The sequence below is a fragment of the Zalophus californianus genome, chromosome 14, assembly GCF_009762305.2.
Source record: "Zalophus californianus isolate mZalCal1 chromosome 14, mZalCal1.pri.v2, whole genome shotgun sequence".
NCBI lineage: Eukaryota > Metazoa > Chordata > Mammalia > Carnivora > Otariidae > Zalophus > Zalophus californianus.
The window spans coordinates 86,459,338-86,478,379 of record NC_045608.1 but is presented as its reverse complement, the minus strand read 5'-3'; the positions used below and the strand labels follow the sequence as shown (position 1 = coordinate 86,478,379).

The window sequence follows — 19,042 nt, the reverse complement described above, 5'->3', positions numbered from 1 at the left end:
ACTGCATTTTTACAGAGTGAATATATCTGTGTTTAAAAAGTGACCACCACCTCAGAACATGAAATAGAATATTACCAGCATTTCAAAGTCCCTTCCCATCCATTACCTCTCCTTCTTCCATCCAAGCTAAACTCCTCCTTTCTGACTTCTGTCAATATAGATCAGTTTGTCTGTTTTTCAACATTACATAAATGGAATTATGAGGTATGTACTTGCTCAAGATCTTTTTTGAGGTTCATCACTGTTGTTGCTTATAGCAGTTGTTTGTTAAGTTTTTATTGCAAAATATTCCATTTTATAACTGTATGTTAAAGATGATTTTAGTAGGTGTACCTGTTTCTTTAGATCATCTCTGAATTTGAATGGTAGTGGTAAAATATCTCAAGTGATTCACGCACATGTTTTATAGTGTACTTATTGCAAAAAGAAAGGTGTGGCATGTTTTGATGAAGGTATAGGAGGAATTACTGCAACTAAACTATTTCCTGTGCCTTTTGTTGTCCCTTGTTATAGATATTTGCCCTTTTGTGGAATTCTGCAGAGCTATAGTCTAAACTCCATTTTTTCATAACACTTATATATGCAATATACTATCAGGTCACCTGGGAAAGCAAGAATAAAATATTAAATTTTTATTAGAGATTTATTTATTTATTTGAAAGAGAGAGCGCGTGTGCACAAGTAGGAGGGGCTGAGGGAGAAGGAGAGAAAGAATCTTAAGCAGATTCTGTGCTGAGCACAGAGCCTGACGGAGGGCTCGATCTTACCACCTGAGATCACGACCTGAGCCGAAACCAAGAGTCAGATGCTTAACCGACTGGGCCACCCAGGCACACCTAAAATATTAAACATGAAATTTAGTATTTTGCTTTAGGGAAAAGAGTAATTTTAATTTTTAACTTCATTCATTATTTACTATGAAGAAGTGACTAATCTGAAGAAATTTTCTGTTTTGAGGAAATTTTCCAGTGTTAGAAGTATTATAAATTGAAGAATTCCAGTCATATAAGATTATAATTGCATTTAAAATATGGAAGTCTCACTTTACATAATATTATATACTGAAAAATTAGTAGTGCTCTATTGTTATTAAGTATTACAAATGATCAATCTATAGGTTGAAATATTGATGGAAAACTTATCAATTATATCATACAGTTTTATTTATTGCTTATAGATTTTTTTCATTTATGTGCTTTGTGGGCAGGAATCAACTAAAGCAGAAATCAGTAATTTGTTTTATTTTGAGTTACTTCAGTGTTAGAATAATATAAAGCCTCCATGCCTTTTTTACTTTTTGAAGTTAGTTATTTTTTATTTGTTTTTGTTTTTGAAGGCAAGTAAGTATCTGTGAATTTTGGTAGTTGGCACTTCATTAGAGTAGTAAATAAGGCCATGGAGGAGATGGTAATTAGGGTATCAGTTTGTAGATGGTTGTAATTGCTTTGATTAAGAACTTTAAAATGAGATCTAAACAAAAATCCTCTGCCATTGCTGTTAAATGTCTTCTTTCAGTTTATATGAATACAAGATTATGCTGCCCTCTGCCTGTTGCTGGCCCACCAAAAGTTGAAGTGCAGTTTGGATTCTGAAACTTACAACCTGGAAGGTGGTTTTTAAATATTTGAGTTGCCACTTCCCAAATATATAATTTGGAAGTTGGGAAATGATAATATGAATCTGTGTAGAGATTTCCTGGATTTGAAAGTTTTGACAAAATGACCTTGAAGGCCTTTCTGAAGTTGATAATTATTGGCTTGAAAAGATTTTGGACAATACCTATGTACAGGTTAAAACAATGCATTAGTAATCTTATGAAAAATAATTTGGTTGGATAAATCAAATTGGTAAAAATAAGAGCTAAAAATACTGGCCCTGTGCTGGAAGCAGGATCCAGAGCATCCTAGGAACCTCTGGGACTGTTTCTTAGCTAGCTGACTAAGGGTAAGGAAGAATTTATACCACAAGGCTTTGACTTTTTCAGTGAGATATATATAATCTAATACTTTGCGAAAGCTGATAGATTCAGAGTAGCACTTCTCAAAGCGTAAGTGCAGACGGATCACCTAGGATCTTGCATATTCCCATCCTTTAGTTCTGGAGTAGGACTTGAAAGTCTGTGTTCTAACAAGCCCTTTAGATAATGCTGTGCCTGCTCTGAGTGGGAAGGTACAGAGAGAGCAGTGTTATGTCCCTTTCCCCCTCAGCACATGAAATGATGTTGTTGATTGTTTTTATCTAATAGCGGTGATGGATTTGCTTTGAAGTATCTTCACTTTTAGTTCTGACTGACATGTGACTAATGCTTATATATATAGTACAGCTGTCTTCAGTCTCTCGACTGTGATCAGTCCATTGGGCCATGCCAGCATTAAATTTGAGACCGTAGCATGGTGCTTTGAGTTGCTGAGATGATGAAGTTTCAGATGTAGGGAGAAAGAGTGAAGATGTCAGAATTCCTTAGTGTTGGGGTGAAAAGAAGAAAGGAAATTAATATTTATTAAGTGAGATATGCTAGACATCTGCTCGTGCTTAATTCTCACATCAGCTATTCTTACTTTTCTGACTAGAGTCAGAGAGAACTCTTAAAATTAGAACACAGTGCCTTTGGCATTAGATCCATGAGGGTTTGATATCTTATCATAGTTCCCAACTCACAAAATCTCCTTGGCTAATTCCTCCTTCTCTTCCTAACCTTTGAAAGAAGTAGAACCCCAGGACTGACCAAGGTCCTCATGAGATATCATCCCATTTGTGGTCTTAAATACCATCAATTTGCTGACACCTCCTGGATTTATAGTTCCAGAACACATGTGTCCCCTGAACTGCAAACTCATTCTTCACTTCTGCTCTGTTCTTTCTATAGTCCTCCTTCTCTGGGTAGATAGCACCTTCATTCTAGTTGGTTGCTGATCAGGCAGAATGCTTAGAGTCATCCTTGATTCCTGTCTTTCACACATGCCTAGATCTAGCCCCTCTGCAGAATTTGTCATTTCTTCCTTGACATCTATCTGGAATCTGAACACTTCTTGCCATTCCCACCTCTGTTACCAGTTCAAGCACCTTTTGTGCCTAAATTGTTACAGTAGCGTCCTCAATGATGTCCCACCTTCCACCCTTGCACTGTTTCATCTTTTCCCTACAGACTGCTCTTGATACTTGCTTGAAATTTTCCAGTGCTTCCTCCAAAGACAAGTTTTAAGCCTTACCTGGTGTGGTCACTTTGCCCCTGAGCCCATTTCTCAGTGTTAGCTTCACTGGTCTCCTTGCTGCCAGATATACCCTATCTCTGGGTCTTTGTACTTGCAGTTCCCTCTTCTACGGATGCTGTTCCTCCAGATAATCCAGACAGCTCCTCACTCCTCCAGGCCTTTACTTAAATGTTGCCTTATCAGAGAGGCCTTCCCCTCTAGAGTAGTAGCACTTCCCTTGTTCTAGTCCCCATTGTATCTCTTCCTTTCCGTATTTCCCATCCTTTGCTTGTTTTTCTTCTTAGCACTGCTGGTCACACCTGATGTCTTATGAAGTATTTTGATTTACTCTGCCTTCCTCTCTGGAATGTTCACTTCGTGAGGGCAGAGGCTCTGTTTGCTTCCTGCTGTGCCCCCAGGATCTGGCTTATGGTAGGGGAACACAGTAGGGGCCCAATAAGTATTTGCTGAGTGAGGAAATAATAGGTGATCAGGTAATTCAGTTTGCCTCTCTTTTTTCCCCACTAAGAGAGTTCTTCACAGAATCATGAAATTTCTCTTGACTTTCTAATAGCTGCTATCTTAATAGCGGGTTTTTTTTTTCATGCTTATATTTGATTCCTTTGGTTTCTGATATTTATTTGGCAACTTTACTTCATGCAGAAACATTTAACTGATTGAGGCCTTAATTTTAGATTTTCAGGCAGTAACTAATTATTCTTAAAATAGGTTATCCATGAAATAAATGGTGACCAAACCTACTTTATTTTTTATTTATTTATTTTTATTTATTTATTTATTTATTTTATTTTTTTAAGATTTTATTTATTTTGGAGAGAGAGAGAATGAGAGATAGAGAGCACGAGAGGGAAGAGGGTCAGAGGGAGAAGCAGACTCCCCGCCGAGCAGGGAGCCCCATGCGGGACTCGATCCCGGGACTCCAGGATCATGACCTGAGCTGAAGGCAGTCGCTTAACCAACTGAGCCACCCAGGCGCCCTCAAACCTACTTTAATAAAGACATTATTTCAGCCAAAGTAGTGAGCTCTGCCAAATGATTTTTCTCCAAACATTAAATTTTTAATCCTTTTTGTTTCCTTAAATGATTCATAGAATCCTATCACTAAACTATAATCATTAAAAAAAACAGAACCTAAGCAGTTCTTTCAATTTTAAATCAGTTGAAGTTAAAATGTGTAATATTTCATTTGGGCCTGTGGTTTTATACTAATTAAGGGTCAGTCTTCTTTGGGTGTTCTAGAACTATTTAAATATTGTTGAATTTCCCTTTTTCCCTCAAATACAAACTAAACAAAAAATCAATTTCTGTTCAAACCAATCTGTAGTTATGTTTGATTTAGTGTTATTCAATTCAATATGTAGTTAATAAGCCCTGGGTTATGTGTTCAGCTTTGTTTGGTTGGGAAGTGCTCGTCTTCAGGAGTTTATTGCGTTATTCTGGAGATTTATGTGCACAGCATGAAATAATCAGATCAAAAAGCCTCCTGACTTTAGTTCAGTAGCAGAGTTATAAACAAGGTGGAGGGTCCAGTTCTAGCTGTTGGTAGTTCTTGTTGTTGGTTTGGGGAAGAGGTTAAGTATCCTGTGTCCCAGGCTTTGGGAAAATGTTGAAATTTGGACTTGAGTTATTCTGGGCAGAGAAAAATTACATTGAACAAGACACAGAAGTGAGTAGTGCATTAGGGAATAGAATTTTCTTTGGAAAAGCATAGACTTTGTGATAGAGAATGATAAAAATAGAAAGTTGAGCTAGCTACATGAGTAGTCTACCATATTTTTCTTAAAAATTTTTTTAACTTTTTTTTTTTTTTTTTAATTCATTAAGGCAAGCCACCTTTTACCGGAGTCTATGTCAGCAGCATTATTTCTAGTTTCTTTGGACATGCCTATTTCTTTGGAATATCCAAATATTCACGAAGCTGTTGTGGCATATTTGGAACAGCTGAATTCTGAAAACTACAGTATTTATAAACGAACTGCAGAGGCTGTTTATTCAATTGAATGTACCTGTAACTTCCTGTCTGATGTTGGGAAGGAGGTAAACAGTTTTGTTAATATCTTTGAAATATTCCTTTGCTAAAATATTTGGAAAATGTAGCTATACTTTCAAATCAATGGACATACCATAACTGAATTGTTGGAGGTGGGGTACATTACTACTAAATGGTCATTTATCAGATTAAAGTAAGGATATGATTTGTGTAAAGGTAAACGAAGACGTTATGAGACTGATGCGCTGCCTACTGCACTGAGGTAACAGGTAAACGAAGACTGTAGTTAGATGAATGGTGTATATTCATGAGACTGGTGGTTTTTGAAAAGACAGTAATTATTATCAATGTCTTAGTATTTAATAGTGAGTTCCTTTTTGAAGTGATTTACTCTGTATGAATACTGTGACATTGACATAAACACAACTATAAGGGCCATTTTAGTGCTTATCTGTAGACACATAATTTCCTTTAATATTTTATGGATCCTTAGTACTCACTCACACAAAGAGCCTGGTTTTTTATTAAATAAAACCGTGACTAGATTGTTTACAAGGTAGGATGACTTCAGGTGCAATGTTATAGCAATAATTATATATTGTTATTTATCCCTTTTAGAGAAACTATTAATTAGGATGTTTAATATATTATCAGTGAAGGGGTTAGTGAGTCTTAAAATAGACACTGACTACAATAGTTGTTTACTGTTTGAAAGTACCAAAATGGTACTTTAAAAAATTAGGAGCTAAATATTTATTCCTTTTGTTCCCTGCAGTGGAAGCCATCTCAACCTCTAATTTTCCTTTAGTTACCCATTATTTTTTTTCCTTTTCTTTAGCCATATCTCAATGCCAGTGGCTTCTTGTTTCCTCCGTGATAGAAGTGCAGATTGTCTTTAAATTGAATTATTTCTGTGGTGTTTTGCATGGTCAGTTAATCATGCATGTATTGGTTGTCCTTTATGTTTGTAGAAGCAGTCAGGATGTAGAAGGGGGGAAATGGATCATAAAAATACATGAGTCCTGCCCTGAGTCTACAGTTAGTAGGGAAATAGGGCTACAAACAAATAGCCACTCAATTATAACCTTAAGCCTACTTAGAGGTGAAAAATAGAAACTTTCTTGGGCATTTCGCGAGGAATTTTTCCTCCTGGGCTGACATTTTTAGTTTGCTTGTTGGGAAAGTGGACTTAAGCAAATATGGACAGTCTCAAGGTCTCTGAATGATCTAATTTCTTTTTTTTTTAAATTTCAATTTTACTTAGTTAACATACAGGGCAATATTGGTTTCTGGAGTAGAATTCAGTGACTCATCACTTACATACAACAGCCAGTGCTCATCACAAAAAATGCCCTTCTTAATACCCTTCACCCATCTGTCCCATCCCGCAGCCGCCTCCATCAATCAACCTCAGTTCTCTATCGTTAAGAGGCTCTTATGGTTTATTTCCCTGTCTCCTCCCCCATCCCCTTCCCATATGTTCATCTGTTTTCTTTCTTAATGATCTAATTTCTTGAAGTTGCTTAGTTAGCTGTTGAGAATTCTATTGTACATGATTTTGACATTTACTGTTTCATTTTGCTCTTTTTTTAGGGAGAGAAGAATCTCTTAGAATTAGTGGAGCTGGCAGACCAAGCCTTGCGAAGCTTTTCCTATCATCAGCATTTCCCCCTAATAAAGGAAATCATCTGCATGTGTTCAAAGATGTAATATTCTCTTTCTTGATATGATTATATTATTATAGGGGGTACTGTGTATGTGTGCACTTAGAAGCAATGAAAACAGAACTGGTCTTAAATCTTGTTACTGTTTTTTTAGTTAAAATTGTTTTTATATAAGTCTGACCTCTAAACTATATATATAGCTGCATTAGGGCAGTCAGCTATTTTATTCAAGGGTAAACTTTAAAAATGCCATGGCTGTAATCAAAATGAATTATCCCTGGATTTTTATACATTTGTTTTGGTGTCCCTCCAAACTAAGTATTCAAGCATATTTGTTTATTTATCTTTAAAGTTTCAATTAATAACTTAATTGAGGGTTTTTTAATGTTTCATTGCTTCCTACCTTTTTCCTGTATGGATTTTTAGAATGCATCATGCATTGTTTAAATTACTTTGAAGACATTGGGGGTGCCTGGGTGGCTCAGTTGGTTAAATGTCTGTCTGCCTTTGGCTGAGGTCATGATCCCAGGGTCCTGGGACCGAGACCCGCATCAGGCTCCCTGCTCAACAGGGGAGTCTGCTTTCTCACTCTCCCTCCCTCTGATCATGCTCTCTCTCTCTCAAATAAATAAATAAAATCTTAAATAAATATTTTGAAGACATTGGAGCAGATTCCTATTTAGAATTTAGTATCTTCATTGCTTTTGGAAAGAGTAAATTCCATGATGATAAATATTAAGTATGGGATTTTTAAATTAATTAATTTATTACCTCACATAGTTAATGTTTGTGTGTGTGTGTATGTTTATGTGTGGTAAGAACATTTAAGATCTGTTCTCTTAACAAGTATCAAGAATACAATACAGTATTATTAAGTGTAGTCATCATAGAGAACATTAGATCTCCAGAATTTGTACATCCTGAAAACCTGAAACCTTGTACGCTTTGACCAACATCTCCACATTTCCTGTGTTCCTCAGCCCCTGGCCACCACCATTCTGCTCTCTGTTTCTATGAGTTTGACATTTTTAGGATTACACATATAAATGGGATTATGCAGTATATTTGTCTTTCTGTATCTGACTTAGGGTAATTTAACATAATGTCCTCGTGCTTCATCTATGTTGTTACAAATGATAGGATTTCTTTCTTTTTTAAGGCTGAATAATATTACATTGTATATATATATACTACATTTTCTTTATTTGTTCATCCATCCATGGACACTTGATTGTTTCCATATATAGTTACTCTTGAACAACACAGATTTGAACTGTAAGGGTCCACTTATATGAGGGTTTTTTTTTCCAATAAATATATGTACAGTACTGTAAATGTCTTTTCTCTTACCATTTTTTAAACTTTTTTTCCCTCTAGCTTTATTGTAAGACTACAATGTATATGTAACACTTATAACATACAAAATATGTGTTAATCATCTGTTTATGTTCCTGGGAGGGATTCTGGTCAACAGTAGGCTATTACTAGTTACGTTTTTGGGGAGTCAGAAGTTATACATGGATTTTTAACTGCACGGAGGTCAGTGCCCCTAACCCTTGTGTTGTTCAAAGGCCAGCTGTGTTGGCTAGTGTGAATAATACTGGGGTGGACATGGGAGTACAGATATTTCTTCGAGATATTTATTTCATTTCCTTTGCATTTATAGCCAGTAGTGGGATTGTTGGATCATATGGTAGGTTCTACTTTTGATCTTGAGGAAACACCATACTGTTTTCGATAATGGCTATATCAGTTTACATTACAAATATGGGTGTTTAAAGACTTTTTTGGTACTAATTTTAAGAGAATATTTTTTTCTATTGAGACAAGTAAGTGCTTAGGTAAATTAATACTGGGTTAGTTAAATAAGATCTCAGTTGGAGGAATTGGAGTAGGAAGAAAGCCCTGCCACTGTGCTTTTCAGTCTCTTTAATAACTCACTTACCGTAGATGTCTTGGATATTTTACCTTTTTACCAGTTGGAAATCTGCACAGGCTAGTCCATTACTTCAAGGAGAAAGTCAGAAGGTGTTTCTACGCATGTTATCTCACCCATTACTGCAAGTGAAAGTTGAAACTTACAATTGCTGTCTGGAAATTATTAAGGTGGGTTTTTTGGTTTTTGTTTTCTGTTGTTGCAGAGAGCTAACAGTGGATTCTCTTATTTTATTTATTTATTTTTTATATAGTATTTTATTTTTTAAGTAGGTTCCATGTCCAGCATGGGGCTTGAACTCATGACCCTGAGATCAAGAGTTGCATGCTCTACTGAGCCAGACAGTGCCTCTGGATTCTCTTATTAAAACTCTAAAATTAGTTGACATTTTGCATGAGATATAAGAATTATTACCATAGAAATAAATGACAATTATTTCTCAACTTTAAGAAATTTTTGCTATTAATTCCCTAAATGGCAAGTCTAGCAATTGAATTGCTTTTTTAGAAGATTTGTTAAGAATTACATTTGTTTTGTGTTATTTAATGATGGAAGCATTGTAAGAAAATGTTGATTTCTACCATGTATTCGGGGTGCCAGGGTGGCTCAGTTGGTTAAGCATCTGCCTTCAGTTTAGGTCATGGTCTCAGGGTCCTGGGATCGAGCCCCATTTCGGGCTCCCCAGTCAGCGGGGAGTCTGCTTCTCCCTCTCCCTTTGCACCCCCTGCCTCTCATCCTGCTCATGCTCTTTTCTCTCAGATAAATAAATAAAATTTTTAAAAACAAGGAACAAAACTCATTTCTATGCTCAGGGAAAATTTTGGGTTATTAACCTTAAATTTGATAGTATCAGGTCTGTTTTGTTAGTAATATTTTTCTTTTGAAGAAAATATTTTTCTATCTTTTTAAGCTATAAAATATTTCAGCATAGAATAGTACATAAAATATTACCTATTTCAATATTGAAAAGAACATTGTACATAGGACAGTCCTGAAAAATATATGTTTCTGTGTACTCTTGAAAATGTACTCTTGAGATGTCCGGGTGGCTCAGTTGATTAAGTGTCTGCCTTCAGCTCAGGTCGAGATCCCGGGGTCCTGGGATCGAGTCCTGAATCAGGCTCCTTGCTCTGTGGGGAGCCTGCTTCTCCCTCTGCAGCTCCCCCTGCCTGTGCACGTGTGCGCTCTCTCTCTCTCTCTCTCTCTCTGACAGATAAATAAATAGAATCTTAAAAAAAAAACAAAACAATGTACTCTTGTATTTAACATTTTTGTAAATGCTAACTAGATATAACAGATGTTTACATTTTGCCACTTTAATTCTGACCCTCTTTTATTCAGAGAAATAAAAATACTAGTTATAACAAACTTCTTTCCTTTCTTTTTTCCCCTTTCTTCATCCACCAAGACAACTACTCTTACAAAGTTGGTGTTTGTCCTTCCCATCCATGTGTTTTATGTAGTTTAACTATATATGTGTGTCTTTATAAATAATATATACAACTGATTTTTCTGCTTAAAAAAGTATATAATTTCATACTGTATGTATGTTTTTGCTGCCTTATACCTTTCATTTAATAGTGGATTCCTACCAGTTCATTCATCCTAACTGCTCTTTAGTTTGGAAATACTTTTCATTTATTGATATAAATTTAGGTTCAGTCTACTTTTCAACTGAAATAAGTTTTTCAATGTTTCATTGATGGCCTATAACTGATGGTATATGTGTTTGAAAATGCCATGATTTTACCTTCTTCCGGAATGATAGTTTTGCTGGATATGGAAGTATAGGTTGACTGCTATTTCCCTTAGCACTTTGTCAAGAGTGCTTTTTTCTTGTTAGGTTTCTATCATTGTTGAGAAGTCTGCTATCAGTTAAATTAAGATTTCCTTGGATGTTTTCCCCTCTAATTGCTTTTAAGATCTTTTCCTTGTCTCTGGTGTTCTCAGTTTCATTGCAGTGTGTCTTTGTGTACATTTTTTATTTATCTTGTTTAGTGCTCTTCAGCCAAAAGATTCATGTCTACCTTCATTTCTGATTAATTCTCAATTACTACTATTTCTCTTATCCTTGCTGTTCTCTCCAAGTAGAACTCTTACTAGATCTGTGTTAGTCCTTCTTATTTTACCCTTTGTGTCTTTTAAATCCTCTTTCACATTTTCCATATCTTTTTTTGATTTGTTTGGATGGAATTCCTCAGTGCAGTCATTCAGTACACTGGTTCTTTCCTGAGCTATTTCTAACTTGCTTTTTAAAAATGTGGTAAAATATATGTAACACAAAATTTACCACTCAGTCATTTTTAAGTGTACAGGTAAGTGTCATTAAGCACATTCACATTGTTGTGCAACCATTATCATTCTCCATTTTGAGAACTTTTTATCTTCCCAAATTGAAACTCTCTGCCCTTTAAACAATAATTCCCCATTCTCCCTTCCCCCAGGTCCTGGTAACCATCATTCTACTTTCTTACTGAATGAGACTGTGCTGGGTACCTCATATAAGTGGAATCATATAGTATTTGCCTTTTTGTGTCTGGTTAATCTCACTTAGCATGATGTCTTCATAGTTCATCCGTATTATAGCATATATCAGAATTACATTCCTTTTTAAAGGCTGTATAGTATTCTGTTGCATGTAATTTGTTGAAGGATCACTATTTGATGAAGGACTTTTGGCTATTGTGAACAATGCTTCTTTGAACATGGGCATACAAATATCTGTCTGAGTCCCTGCTTTAATTTCTTTTGGGTATATACATCCAGAAGTAGAATTACTGGATTGCACGGCAGTTCTATTTTTAATGTTTTTGAGGAACTGCCATGCTGTTTTCCATAGTGGCTGCATCATTTCATGTCCCCACCAGTTGTGCACAAGGGTTCCAGTTTCTCTCCATGCTCCCCAATAGTTGTTATTTTCTCTTTTTTCTTTCTTTTAATAATAGCCACCCAATCTCATTGTGATTGCATTTATTTATCAAGTTTTAAATTTCACTGATTCCATTTTTTATTATTACACTTTTTCTTTGCTTTTTTAACTTATTATTTTTTTTTTCCTATAATAGTCTTTCATTTTCTTCTTTTGCTTCTTCGGAAATTGTGAACATACTTACTTTGTAATTTATTTAGATTTTTCTATTATATAGAATGCTTTCATTTATTATGGCTATTGAATCTCTCAAATGTTGATTTCAGCAGGTAATGTGATTTTTGATTGTAAGGTTTTCTTTGGCAGGTGATTTATACTTTGGGAATCTCATATTCTGTAGACATTTGTTTTATATCTGCTTCTGACTTGTTTCCAGGGATTTGACAGAGTTGATAGGTGCCGCAGCCTGGGAGGGGCTTGTTAGGAAGATACATCTTCACTTAAGTATGTCAAAATGTTCATCAAATGAACCGGCTGAAGGGAAAGATAGAGGGTGGCAAGTGGCTAATTAAGAGAAGCTAGTGCCTTTGAAAGTTGAAGGCATTGGGATCTAGAATATTGATGGCTAACTGAGTGTAGGTAGGCTTAGGTATAGCAGCATGTTGAAGGTACTGCCTTCCATTGATTCTATATTTACTTTGAGATTGAAAATAAGTGGCATGTTTAGTGTATTTGAAATGACTGGCATGAGTAGAAGTTTGATAAAATCAAATAGCAGGATTTGGGGGTTGAATTGAGGACCCAGTTGATTGTTTTTATAATCTTAATAGTGAAACTAATCTACTTTGCATGATTGGCTAGCTGTTTGTGGTTTTGGAGAATGTGAACATTTGGATCCATCAAGGGTTGTAGTTTTTCCTTGATGGGAGGGAAGGCCTTTGGTGAACATGAAAATGAAAGACTATTATAGGAAAAAAAAATAATAAGTTAAAAAAGCAAAGAAAAAGTGTAATAATAAAAAATGGAATCAGTGAAATTTAAAACTTGATAAATAAATGCAATCACAATGAGATTGGGTGGCTATTATTAAAAGAAAGAAAAAAGAGAAAATAACAACTATTGGGGAGCATGGAGAGAAACTGGAACCCTTGTGCACAACTGGTGGGGACATGAAATGATGCAGCCACTATGGAAAACAGCATGGCAGTTCCTCAAAAACATTAAAAATAGAACTGCCGTGCAATCCAGTAATTCTACTTCTGGATGTATATACCCAAAAGAAATTAAAGCAGGGACTCAGAAGTGATAGCCCATAGAATCAAAGGAAATAAAAGCTAGAGGGAAGGAAGTAGTTCAGACTTATAGACTGGAGGTCAAAGAAGTAGTATACTGTGAGGTGTTAAGCAAGGTAGAAACCTGTGTTTATGATTTTAGAGGGGAAATAAGTGGAAGCTAAGTTGAAGTGTTCCTGAGTTACAGGCCAGATAATGATTATTGAGATGAGGAGGTCAAGAAGCTGAGATCCGTATGTGTGGGATAGTTCTTACCCTCAGAAATTTAAAATAGTGGAATTGGTTTTGATGTTCAGGTCCTTGAAGTGGACTTTAATGAATTCCTTGGAATGCCTTGCCAGCCATTATGAAGCTTTGAATTTTATTCTAAGTACAGTGAGAAGCTATGAATGATTTTAGGCAGGGAAGTGATTTGATCTGTTTACCTTTTTAAAAAGATCATTCTTCCTATTGTGTGGGGAATTGATTGTCAGGGATCGAGAGTGGAAGCCAAAAGACCAATTCCACTGTAGTAGCCCCAGTGAGATATGATCATGTGGTGGAAATGAAGGAGAACATGAATTCAGGGTGTATTATGGATGTAGAGCTGGTTGGTCTGCTGATAATGGGAATAGGGTATAGAAAGTGGTCAAAGAGGAATTCTGGAGCTTGGGATTTAGCAGTTGGATTGATGGTGGTGTCCTAAGTATCAGATTGTGGGTTGGATAGAACTGTTTTGAACCAGTCAGATGACCTGGTGAGAGACTGGGGGAAAGAAGGCCGTTTAGGGTCTAACGGGTTAGAAGTTGGGCACGGAAGGAGCCAACACCAGGAACAGAGGTGTCTGAGGTGAAAGGGGAGCGTGCTGTCCTGGGCAGAACCAGATGACAACAGAAGTGAGCCCATTGGGTTTGGTGTCAGGGGGCTTGACAGGAGGCCTCTAGGGGGTGGTAGGGCCTGACATCCTACCAGTGTGGGTGGAGGAGAACCTGGGAGTGAGCACATCGAGACGGAGGACTTGTGCTGTGATGCAGAGCTGGAAGACAGGCTGTTAGCAGCAGGGACCTCTTTGCGTGTGTCAGAGCAGTACTCCTCTGAAGAAGAAGTAGTGAAGGTGCTGGAGGAGAAGACAGTTGCAGGAACTAATAGGCGTTAGGAGGAGACCTAGGATGCAGTTTAGGAGGTGGGACTGGTCTTTGCCCGCATTCATAGTGTTTTTTGTGTTGTGAAAAGACCAATATAGGTAAGTTGATATATTTAGTGATGAGAAAGAAAGGTGTTTCATTAAGGATTGGGTATTATTCCCATTATATGGATTAGTGAACTGAAGGTCAGAGTTCAAGATTTTTAAGATTCCATTTATTTATTTATTTATTTATTTATTTACTTACTTACTTACTTACAGAGAGAGAGAGAAAGTGTGCACTCAAGCCAGGGGAGGGACAGAGGGGGAGAGAGAGAGAATCTCAAGCAGACTCCACAGTGAGCACAGAGTCCGCTGCAGGGCTCAGTCTCACGCCCCTGAGATCATGACCTCAGCCGAAATTGAGAATCGTTTGCTTAACTGACTGAGTCACTCAAGTGCTCCGAGTTTAAGGATTTTGAGGAAGTAACTTTTTAAAGATTTTATTTATTATGTATTTGGGGTGGGGGAGATAGAGTGTGCACGCAAGTGAGGGGAAAGGAGAAAGAGAATCCCAAGCAGACTCTCCACTGAGCCAGGAGCCCTACGCTCGCCTCAGTCTCATGACCCTGTGATCATGACCTGAGCTGAAACCAGGAGTGGACACTCAACTGACTGCACCACCCAGGCCTCCCAAGTGATAGAACTTTTATTAAACCATAGGCCAAGGCTATGCTCTTCCAAAAGCTTGGAATATAAAGTTATTGTCTAGCATAAAGTTAAAATCTAAGGAGAAAAAAATACATAAGTGTGTGTGTGTATGTATATATGTGTATGTGTGTGTGTGTAACTTTTTGACCTCTGATTTACTGTTTGTGGTTAGGAAGTAGTATTTTGCAGGGTGAATAAAATTCCATTTCTGAGAGTCATTGTTGATTTTATTTTTACCTTTTATATTGTATTAAATTCTGCTAATATTTCAGGTAGCTTTTACCCCCTTCTTAAGCAGTCTCTAAGAAAATACTGTCCTCTAGCTCAAATTGAGAAAAGAATTTATGATGAGTTTGAGAGATGGCATGGAGTCAGTACTTGTATTCAGGTGCATAGCTGTATTGATGATAAATATCCTGCATTTGTCCTTCCCTTGCTGCAAAACTTCAAGTCTATTTTCATTTGAATTTTGTTTTTCTTTCTCAAACCTCAGTAGGCAAAATGTGAACACCCTAGGATAAGTTTATTATTAATTTTTTAATGTCTGTCATTATGAACAACTTCACGAGATTATGATTGTCTCAGAAGTTTGGTTATTTAATTTATCAAAACTCTGCTTGTTGGCAGAAAGTAACATAACATATATCCTAACATGCCTCAAAAGGCAAGAGAAATTTTTTTCATCCTCTATCAGGTAAAAGAAAAGTTTCAGTAAAGTGATATCATGTAACATGCCTCAAAAGGCAAGAGAAATTTTTTTCACCCCATCCTCTATCAGGTAAAAGAAAAGTTTCAGTAAAGTGAAAAGTTAAATTAGAATTAAATTGTAAACAGAAGAAAGAGGAATCATTTAGAAAAATTAGCGTCACTAATTTTTCTTAAAAACTATTTTACAGGAATGCTTAGGTGTCCATAATGTCACTAAACCTGTGTCTTCACTTTGTAATGGAATTAATTTTCTACTTCACCCGAAAGTTTTGTATGAAATCTCTGCATTTGGCATTCAAGAGCCCAAAAATGAGGTATGGCATAAGAGTAAATGCAAAAGACAGGTGTACTTATTAGATACTCAGTTAAATCAAGATCCTATTCTACTATAACTAGATAGTATAATGAGAAGTTGAAAAGAAACTTGCTTTTGATTTATGGGTTCAGTTGAGATGTTATTTACGTAAAAAGAAATGTTAAGGAAAATGTGAGAATCAAGATAAAGCACATACTTGTTCTCAAAGAATTCAGAGGAAGCTGTTATGTTTTTCATGTAAGATATGAACTCTACAGCATTATAGCCAGCAGGTCATTTCATCTGGGAAATTTTTATTTAATGCAAAAATATACCTTAAAGATTAAAAAAAAAAGAAATCATTAGGGAGGAAGGCTAGCTGAGAACAGAATGTAAGATGAAGCTATGGAATATGAGCATTTGGAGGAAGAGATGTTAATTAGAGCACCTTTCCAGATTTGACACAATGTTACAGGTGCACAGGTGACTTTAGTGGGAGCCTCACTTTGCCAGATCATGTGATCCGTGTTGTTGAATAGGTGAATGCTGCCGCCAAGGCCATCCTGCTGTATCTGCTGCAGGGACGATTGATGATGACAGCGGTGACCTGGAACAAGTTTATTGAGTCTCTCTGTCCTGTCATTCCAGTGTTGCAGGTACTCTGGGCAAGTGCCCGTTTCCTATACCATTTATCCCGAGTGAGTGTGATTGATTGAAACGTGTGCAGATAGCAGAGCTGCCGTGTGAGAGAAATGAGGAGACGCCGTGAAGGCTCTGTGGGGAAGGGGGCAGGGAGTGGGTGGCTGTCTTGTTTCTGAAGAAGGTTAAACCAGGAGAGCTAATTTGTCTGTGTGCACTTTATGGATCTGGGTGGGAGGTTAAGAAGAGGGGTGCAGGCGTTTGGCACTGACAGTGAAAAATAGAACTCAGCCTTATATAAAGGCTTTTAGGCAAAGCTAACAGTGCTTTTTAAGCAGATGTTACATAACTAAACTTGCCTGTGAATTGCATCCATGTATGTATGTGATCAAAGTGCTTGCTATTTTGATTAATAGGTTCTGGGAAACAGGCGTGTCCAGCAGGGATTCTGGGCGCTGAGGAGTGAGGGAGGCGCATTCAGCGCACCCCCCCGGCTCCACCGGTCATGTGGGCACAGGTCTGAAGATCTGGGAAGCATCTCATCTAGGGGAGGTGCCACTACCAGAATCTTGGAAAGTAGAAAAATCAGCGTCAAGAGAGTTGGCATATTTTCCTGAAATTGTCCAATATTATTTTTTAAATATAACTTTACATAAGCTTCTTACCTCAAATCTGTTATTTTGACAAGTGACTGTTCACCTGAGTTGAAAGAAACTTAGGAGTTGCTCGACAGGCTAATACAATTCTTATTTTCAAGTTAAAAAGTTCAGCAATATGTATAAAAACCAAGAATAATTTCTCTTTTTCTGGAATCTGTTAGGGCTATGCTGACACAGAAGATCCTTTGGGTAACTCCATTCTCCTCCTGAGCAAAGGGAGTCCTGAGGCAGGCGAAGGGGCTCTTCCCTGTACCACCCGACTGAAGTCCATGCTGCGGCTCCTGCTTGTCAGAAAGCCGTCGTAAGTGTAGCACGATATTCTGCGTGTACAAGATTAGTGGGAGCATTCTAAGAAACTGGAGTAATTCTGTCATTCCCAAGTACGGTAGAACTAGAGGAGCTAAAGGGAAGTGACTCTCCATTGTTAGGCAAAGAGAGGAGACCAGTGTGTGAAACTAAACAGACACGAGGATGGACCTTTGGGTGCTTTCACTGGTGGCCAGCCTCGCTGTCAGATCAGCGTGCATTCCGGCGCTGCCGTTCTGAGTGCTGTGGGCGGGTTCGAGAGCCACGGGGATTAATAGATTGTGTCTTCTCTCTTTGGAAATAGTTAGCCTCCTCTTCTAAACATTTGTCCTGAAAATTAAGTGTTTATAAAAGTGTAGTGGACCAGTTGACCATATACCAGAGTAAGTAGGCATTTTAATCTTGCTTAGTTTGTCCTCTTATTTGGGAAACTGGAAGAGTGTTCTTTTCCCCACCACCAGTGTAAGTGTCATTTAAACTAAAAGAAAAGAAGAAAAATACATAGCCTTCTTTCCCTCTGTGTCAGTGCGACGAGGATCTTCTCTGTTGCTCTGTTTAGGTGACAGTGGTTAGATTTTCCCTCCCTGAGAAGAGAAAAAAGCTTAGAGTCGTGATGGATAAGCAGTGATGAAGGGCGAGAGTCCATTGCAAAGGCTAGGAGGACCGGACGTCCTTTGACAATGGATAACTTTGCTTGACTCAAAGCTTACATCAGGATAATACAGCGGCTTATTTATAAACACATGGTCAGACTGAAAAATAAGGAAGTAGGTGGAAATAATCTAAAACTTTAAGAGAATGGAGGGAGGAAGATCGAGAAAAGAGACTACAACCATAGTATAGAGAGTAAAGTTACCTAGAGAGTAAAGTGATGGAGGAAGCAGGGGCAGATGGAGTTAAAATGTTCTCCTCAGGAGCTGGTCTCCATGCGACTGGGCAGTGTCTTTATTACTGTGCTAGGGTAGTATTTTCCCCCCCCGGATTTGGCGATATAGCGCAATAGAAGTTTATTTCCTGTTCACTTTTGGGGGCCCACGGTCTCCACGTAAACGAAGACTTACTCATCAGGCAGGACATTCCAAGGGCTTAGAGATCCCCTCCCAGGAGCCCAGGGCAAGGCCAGAGCACTTTTCCAGTAAGGTAATTTTCTTATCACCCAGATCTTACAACAGGTTTGAATTATATATTTGTTCTCCTCTGAGTCATTCTGTCCTATCCCCACCAGACCATAAACTATGTAGGCAAGAACCCTGTCCATTGCTGATCTTTATGTCCTTAGAACTTCATAAAGTACCTTGGACATAAATATGCTCAACACATATTTGTTGAAGGAAATAAGTGGTGAGAATAACTGGACTTGTTTCCCCACGCTAAACCTAAAAAAAGGCTAAATTTGTATACTAGAGGAGATGCGTAAGTATATGCTTTATATATTCCACTCTGGCCTTCTTGCTGGGGGCTGACAGCCCCAGAGTTTAATATAGATGGCCTTGGCTTGGTATGACAGGAGCAAAGGAAAAGCTTTCTGTAGGTGTCTTGCTCTTCTAACAGCAATTGGTAGAGGGAGAAAGTTTGTCTGACTTCTCACACCATCTTGGGGTAAATATCAGTACTCTGAAGATGATATCTATTAATAAAATCACTGTAAATTTCTGGTAG

General features: G+C 37.5%; 1 protein-coding gene across 12 annotated transcripts in view; it reads left to right on the top strand.

Annotated features, from left to right (window-relative positions):
• The window catches only part of RTTN (rotatin), a 164,776-nt gene that overhangs the window by 39,214 nt on the left and 106,520 nt on the right, over positions 1-19,042 (top strand). For 11 of the 12 annotated variants that reach the window (XM_027577527.2, XM_027577524.2, XM_027577522.2 and 8 more), the window contains 6 exons: positions 5,037-5,249; positions 6,796-6,908; positions 8,846-8,972; positions 15,673-15,798; positions 16,319-16,435; positions 17,239-17,378. In XM_027577527.2, coding sequence (XP_027433328.2) covers positions 5,037-5,249; positions 6,796-6,908; positions 8,846-8,972; positions 15,673-15,798; positions 16,319-16,435; positions 17,239-17,378 — 836 coding nt within the window. The remainder of the gene's footprint in view (positions 1-5,036; positions 5,250-6,795; positions 6,909-8,845; positions 8,973-15,672; positions 15,799-16,318; positions 16,436-17,238; positions 17,379-19,042) is intronic. The other variant, XM_027577525.2, reaches the window with a different exon arrangement.